Here is a 7,104-nt window from a genome sequence, read left to right as displayed (position 1 = left end):
GAGATGCAGACAAGCAGACAGACAGACAAACAGACAGAGGGAGATGCAGACAGACAGAGGGAGATGCAGACAGGCAGAGGGAGGAAGATGCAGACAGACAGACAGACAGACAGACAGGGAGATGCAGACAGTCAGAGGGAGGGTGATGCAGACAGACAGACAGGCAGAAGGAGATGCAGACAGTCAGTGGCAGAGAGATGCAGACAGACAGACAGCGAGATGCAGACAATCAGAGGGAGGGAGATGCAGACAAACAGAGGGAGATGCAGACAGGCAGACAGAGGGAGATGCAGACAGACAGAGGGAGGAAGATGCAGACAGAAAGACAGACAGAATGAGATGCAGACAGTCAGAGACAGGGAGATGCAGACAGTCAGAGAGAGGGAGATACAGATAGTCAGAGGCAGGGAGATGCAGAGAGACAGAGGGAGAGAGATGCAAACAGACTGACAGAGGGAGATGTAAACAATCAGAGGGAGGGAGATGCAGGCAGACAGACAGAAGGAAATGCAGACAGTCAGAGGCAGGGAGTTGCAGACACTCGTTGAGGGGGGGTGGGGGGGAGATGCAGACAGGCAGACAGACAGAGGAAGATGCAGACAGTCAGAGGGAGGTAGATGCAGACAGAAGGACAGACAGAGGGAGATGTAGACAATCAGAGGGAGGGAGATGCAGACAGACAGATGGAGCTGCAGACTGTCAGAGGCAGGGAGATGCAAACAGTTAGAGGCAGGGATATGCAGACAGGCAGACAGATGAGGAAGTCAGATGCAGACATGGAAGATGCAGGCAGGCAGACAGGCAGACAGACAGACAGAAGGAGATGCAGACAGACAGAGGCAGGAAGGTGCAGACAGGCAGACAGACAGTGAGATGCAGGCAATCAGAGGGAGGGAGATGCAAGCAGACAGACAGAAGATGATGTAGATAGTCAGAGGCAGGGAAATGCAGACAGTCAGGGGCAGGGAGATGCAGGCAGACAGACAGACAGACAGAGAGAGATGCAGACAGACAGAGAGGGGGGGAGATGCAGGCAGAAAGACAGAAGGAAATGCAGACAGTCAGAGGCAGGGAGGTGCAGACAGTCATTGGGGGGGTGGCGGGTGGGGGGGAGATGCAGACAGACAGACAGAGGAAGCTGCAGACGGTCAGAGGCAGGGAGATACAGACAGAGAGACAGATGGAAATGCAAACAGTCAGAAGGAGGGAGATGCAGACAGGCAGACAGACAAACAGGGAGATACAGACAGACAGACAGAGGGAGATGCAGACAGACAGAGGGAGGGAGCTGCAGACAGAAAGACAGGCAGAAGGAGATGCAGAGATACAGACAGATGGAGGAAGATGTGGGCAGGCAGACAGACAGACAGAGGGAGATGCAGACAGTCGGGGCAGGGAGATGCTGACAGACAGACAGAGGGTGAGAGATGCAGATAGACTGACAGAGGGAGATGCAGTTAGTCAGAGGGAGGGAGATGCAGACAGACAGAAGGAGATGCAGACAGTCAGAGACAGGGAGCTGCAGACAGTCAGGGGCAGGGAGCTGCAGACAGTCAGGGGCAGGGAGATGCAGACAGACAGACAGACAGAGGAAGATGCAGTCAGACAGAGGTGGGGTGGAGATGCAGACAGAAAGACAGAAGGAAATGCAGACAGTCAGAGGCAGGGAGATGCAGACAGTCAGAGGCAGGGAGATGCAGACAGAAAGACAGAAGGAAATGCAGACAGTCAGAGGCAGGGAGATGCAGACAGTCAGAGGCAGGGAGATGCAGACAGACAGACAGAGGAAGATGCAGACAGGCAGACAGACAGACAGAGGGAGTTACAGACAGACAGACAGGGGGAGATGCAGACAGTCAGAGGCAGGGAGATGCAGACAGGCAGACAGACAGAGGGAGATGCAGACAGTCAGAAGGAGGGAGATGCAAACAGGCAGACAGACACACAGAGGGAGATGCAGACATTCAGAGGGAGGGAGATGCAGACAGACAGACAGACATATGGAGATGCAGACAGACAAATGGAGGAAGATGCAGACAGACAGACAGATGGAGATGCTGACAGTCAGAGGGAGGGAGATGCAGACAGGCAGACAGACAGACAGAGGGAGATGCAGACAGTCAGAGGGAGGGAGATGCAGACAGGCAGACAGACAGACAGAGGGAGATGCAGACAGGCAGACAGACAGACAGAGGGAGATGCAGACAGACAGAGGGAGGGAGATGCAGACAGACAGAGGGAGATGCAAACAGGCAGACAGACAGACAGAGGGGGATGCAGACAGTCAGACCGACAGACAGAGGGAGATGCAGATAGTCAGAGGGAGGGAGATGCAGACAGACAGGAGACAGAGGGCCAGACAGAGAGGTTTGTGGTTTTACAAAAAGGAAGCTTCAAATATTCTGAAATTATTATGTACTTTGGGGATGAAAGAAATCGAAGTACTGAAGCAGTGATTGAGAGCCTCATTCTGAGCAAACCCCAGCGAGTGTATCTTTAATGAGGGAGGTGAGGGCTGGTGAGATAAGGGCAAGAAGTGAAAGCAGTGCCTTTCATCATTCCGGGGGCTTTCAAACTCTTCTTGTTTTTGTTTTGAGAAAGCGACTCAGATCAGAGTGCCAAGGCATGACATCACTTTACAGAAAACATCAGCGATTTAAAAGTAGCAGCAGCCACTTAGCAAAGACATAGAGAGAGGGAGAGAGCTGGAACAAGTCGAAATAGACTTAAATGCAGAGAGTGAGAACCGAAGAGGTGGAACAGGCTTAGAGACTGAGCTGGGGACTGGGAAATTGTCGTTCTCTGGATTTAGCATTTAGCCGAGAGCTGGGATATACTGAAAGAGATCACTTCATCCTAAAGCCTCAAGAAGAAAATGATTCGAAACGTGTATTTGTTGATTATGACTTTGCATTTTTTGTATCATTACAGCTCCTGTCAGCAACCGGTTAGCAGGGGTAAGAATCCTGTTCCATTTGTATTCATTGTTTATATTTGTGATGGAGTTTCTCCAGGTTTTGCTGATGCCTGGGTCTGAGGCAGTGAGTGTGAGAAAAACAGACTGTCCAGAGCTCAATCATTTAAAGCATTGTACCAGATCCTAACAGGTAGTTTGTGTCCTCAACAGAATAGGGACGTCCTAAAGCCGTAGTCCCCTCCTTTAAAAGTTTCTCTGCAACTCATGGAAAATTAAACTGTGTATCAGAATAATTCCTGGTGTGTTTCTGGGCAACAGTATTGCAGCTTTCAAAGTAACGTTCCTTAAATTGGGCACTTGTATCCCCCAGTAAGAAGATTCTGATCTTGAACAACTTCCCATTGGAAGACCTCAGCCCATGACTCACTCCTGGATACATTACTCCTTTACTCACAACTCTCACTTCTGGATTCATTACTCCTTTACTCACAACTCTCACTTCTGGATTCATTATTCCTCTACTCACAACTCTCACTTCTGGATTCATTACTCCTCTACTCAATTCTGGATCCACTTCTCCCATTTCTGCCTCCTGTGTAGAATTTGTGACTTGTCATCAAGCATCCAGTTTCAGTCAAACATTTATGAGGTAAAGTTAATATTTGAAATCATTTTGCTTTTTAAACCATTCTTGTGACAATAGTGCAGAGGAAGCAATGGTGTAGTGGTATTGTTGCTATACTAACAAACCAGAGACCCAGCGTAGTGTTCTAGGTTCACATCCTGCCAGGGTAGATGGTGGACTTTGAATTCAATGAAAACCTGAAACTAAAAAGTCTAATGATGGCTATGTCTACATCTCCTCCCTCTGCCTGTCACTGAACGACAGTGTGAGGGAGCTGGATTAACATCAGTTGAGATGCTGAAGGGAGTGTGGTTACTGCGGGAGAGGGAGCTGGATTAACATTGCGCGTTGCTGTGACTGATGTGTTCATTCTCTGATTTTTAGATGTTAGCCGGCGAATGCTTTCTCAGATGATGGAAACAAACCGGGAACTGGCAGAAATTAAGCATCTCCTAAAACAGCAGGTAAATGAGAGAAAGAGCCCTGTGATTCTCCATCTCCTTCTGTCCTTCTCCCCAGAAGAGTCATACCCATGACAGGCAACCAGAGGTGCCAAGCAGGCCAGTTGTCACGGCATAACGTTGTGACACAGCCCATTCGACCTCACTCCCCCCAAACTGACTACCCTACACCCCACACTGACAACCCCCCACTGACTACCCCACCTCACTGACTACCCCCCACCACTGACAACCCCCTCCAATGACTAAACCCTCCAATGAATAAACCCTCCCCACTGACTAAACCACACTCACTGACTACCCCCTCACCACTGACTAGCCCCACGCCACTGATTACCCCCACTGACTATTCGCCCCCAATGATTAACCCCCCCACCACTGACTAACCCCCCGCCACTGACTACCATCACACTGACTAACCCCCCCTAACTGACTACCCCCACTGACTAACCCCCCCAATGACTAACCCCCCCACTGACTCACCCCCCCACTGACTACCCCCCACTGACTAAACCCCACACTGACTACCCACCACTGACTACCCCCCACTGACTACCCGTCCACTGACTACCCGTCCACTGACTACTCCCCACCACTGACTAACCCCCCCCACTGACTACCCACCCGACTGACTAACCCGCCCCAATGATTTACCCCCACACTGACTAACCCCCACTGAAACCCCCCCACTGACTACCCTCTCCCTCTGTCTACTCCCCCCAACTGTCTAACCACCCCTACTGATTAACCCCCCCACTGACTAACCCCCCCAATGACTTACCCCCACAATGACTTACCCCCACAATGACTACACTTCCCACTGACTAACCCCCACTGACTAACACCCACTGAATCCCCCCCACTGACTACTACCCACTGACTACCCTCCCCCACTGTCTACTCCCCCCCACTGACTAATCACCCCCACTGACAAACCTCCTCCCCACTCACTAACCCCCACTACTGACTAACCCCCCCCACCACTGACTACCCCCCGCCACTGACTACTCCACCCCACTGACTAACCCCCCCACTATCTAACACCTGCCACTGACTAATCCCTCCCACTGACTACCCCCATACTGTCCACCCCCCCACTGACTAACCCCCCCACTGACACCCCACCACTAACTACACCCCACTGACTATCCCCCACTGACTACTCGCCCCAACTGACTGACCCCCCCACTGACTAAACACCCCCCACTGACAAACCCCCCTACTGACTAACCCCCCCACTGACTACCCCCCACTGACAACCTCCCCACTGACTCCCCCCCACTGACTACCACCCGCTGACTCCCCCCCACTGACTATCCCCAACAGACTACCCAACCCAATGACTCCCCCCCACTGACTGACACCCCACTGACCCACCCCCACTGACAACCTCCACCCAGTGACTAACCCCCTCCCCCACTGACTACACCCCCCACTGACTACTCCCCTACTGTCAACCCCCCCATGACTAAGCTACCCACTGACACACCCCCCCACTAACTACCCCCCACTGACTACGCCCCCCCCACTGACTACTACCCCCCTCTGACTAACCCCTCCCCACTGACTAGCCCCCAACTGACTAACCCCCCCACTAACCAAAAACCCCCCACTGACTACCCCCCTACTGACTACCCCCATTGACTACCCCCCCCGCTGACTCCCCCTCCACTTACTCCCCCTCGCTGACTCCCCACCACTGACTATCCCCAACAGACTACCCAACCCAATGACTCCCCACCACTGACTGACCCCCCACTGACCCACCCCCACTGACAACCTCCCCCCACTGGCTAACCCTCCACTGACTACACCCCCCTGACTACACCCCCACTGACTAACCCCCAAATGACTACCCCCCCGCCACTGACTGCCCCCCCACTGGCTAACCCTTCACTGACTACACCCCCCTGACTACACCTCCACTGACTACCCCCCCACTGATTAGCCTCCCACTGTCTACTCCCCCACTGACTACCCCCCAATGACTAACCTCCCCCCACTGACTACTACCCCCCCACTGACTACCCCCCACTGACTCCCTCCCTACTGACTATCCCACCTCACTGACTAACCCCCCTTCACTGACTTACCCCCCCCAATGACTCCCTCCCTACTGACTATCCCACCTCACTGACTAACTCCCCTCCACAGACTTACCCCCCCCCCCCCACTGTCTACCTCCCCACTGGCTAACCCTCCACTGACTACACCCCACTGACTACACCCCCACTGACTAACCCCCAACTGACTACCCCCCCACTGACTACCCCCCCACTGACTAACCACCTCTCTGACTAACACCCCCCACTGACTACCCCCCCCACTGACTACCCCGTGTCCCATCCTGAAATACCCCAGCTGAACTTGACCTTGACCTGATGTCCATAACCTCCCTCAGTTTCCACCCAGTGACCCCAGAAGCTTTTATGTTATTAATTATCTGTGAACCATAATACTTGTACTCTTCAGTGTATTTTATATAAGTTGGCCAGGAGTATGAGCACATTCAAATGATATCATTCAACAGGAGTGAGGGATTAAAACTCCCTTCACTTGCTTTTATGATCCATATTTTTCACGTGAAAGAATGATACAGAGTAAATCTCCCTCTAAACTGTCCCCATCAAACACTCCCAGGACAGGTACAGCACGGGGATAGATACAGAGTAAATCTCCCTCTATACAGTCCCCATCAAACACTCCCAGGACAGGTACAGAATGGGGTTAGATACAGAGTAAATCTCCCTCTACACAGTCCCCATCAAACACTCCCAGGACAGGTACAGCACAGGATTAGATGCATAGAAAAGCTCCCTCTACACAGTCCCCATCAAATACTCCCAGGGCAGGTACAGCATGGGGTTAGATACAGAGTAAATCTCCCTCTACATAGTCCCCATCAAACACTCCCAGGACAGCTACAGCATGGGGTTAGATACAGAGTAAATCTCCCTCTACACAGTCCCCATCAAACACTCCCAGGACAGCTACAGCACGGGGTTAGATACAGAGTAAATCTCCCTCTACACAGTCCGCATTAAACAATCCCAGGACAGGTACAGCACGGGGTTAGATACAGAATAAAGCTCCCTCTACAC

General features: G+C 52.2%; 1 protein-coding gene across 1 annotated transcript in view; it reads left to right on the top strand.

The window, feature by feature from the left end:
- The first annotated feature begins 2,676 nt into the window (after positions 1–2,676).
- LOC121287107 (cartilage oligomeric matrix protein) overlaps positions 2,677–7,104 on the top strand; it is a 116,752-nt gene continuing 112,324 nt past the window's right edge. Inside the window, exons 1-2 of the mRNA XM_041204655.1 lie at positions 2,677–2,957; positions 3,927–4,006. Coding sequence (XP_041060589.1) covers positions 2,876–2,957; positions 3,927–4,006 — 162 coding nt within the window. The 5' untranslated portion in view covers positions 2,677–2,875. The remainder of the gene's footprint in view (positions 2,958–3,926; positions 4,007–7,104) is intronic.

Source organism: Carcharodon carcharias, chromosome 14 (genome assembly GCF_017639515.1).
Source record: "Carcharodon carcharias isolate sCarCar2 chromosome 14, sCarCar2.pri, whole genome shotgun sequence".
NCBI lineage: Eukaryota > Metazoa > Chordata > Chondrichthyes > Lamniformes > Lamnidae > Carcharodon > Carcharodon carcharias.
This window is presented reverse-complemented; position numbering and strand designations above follow the sequence as displayed.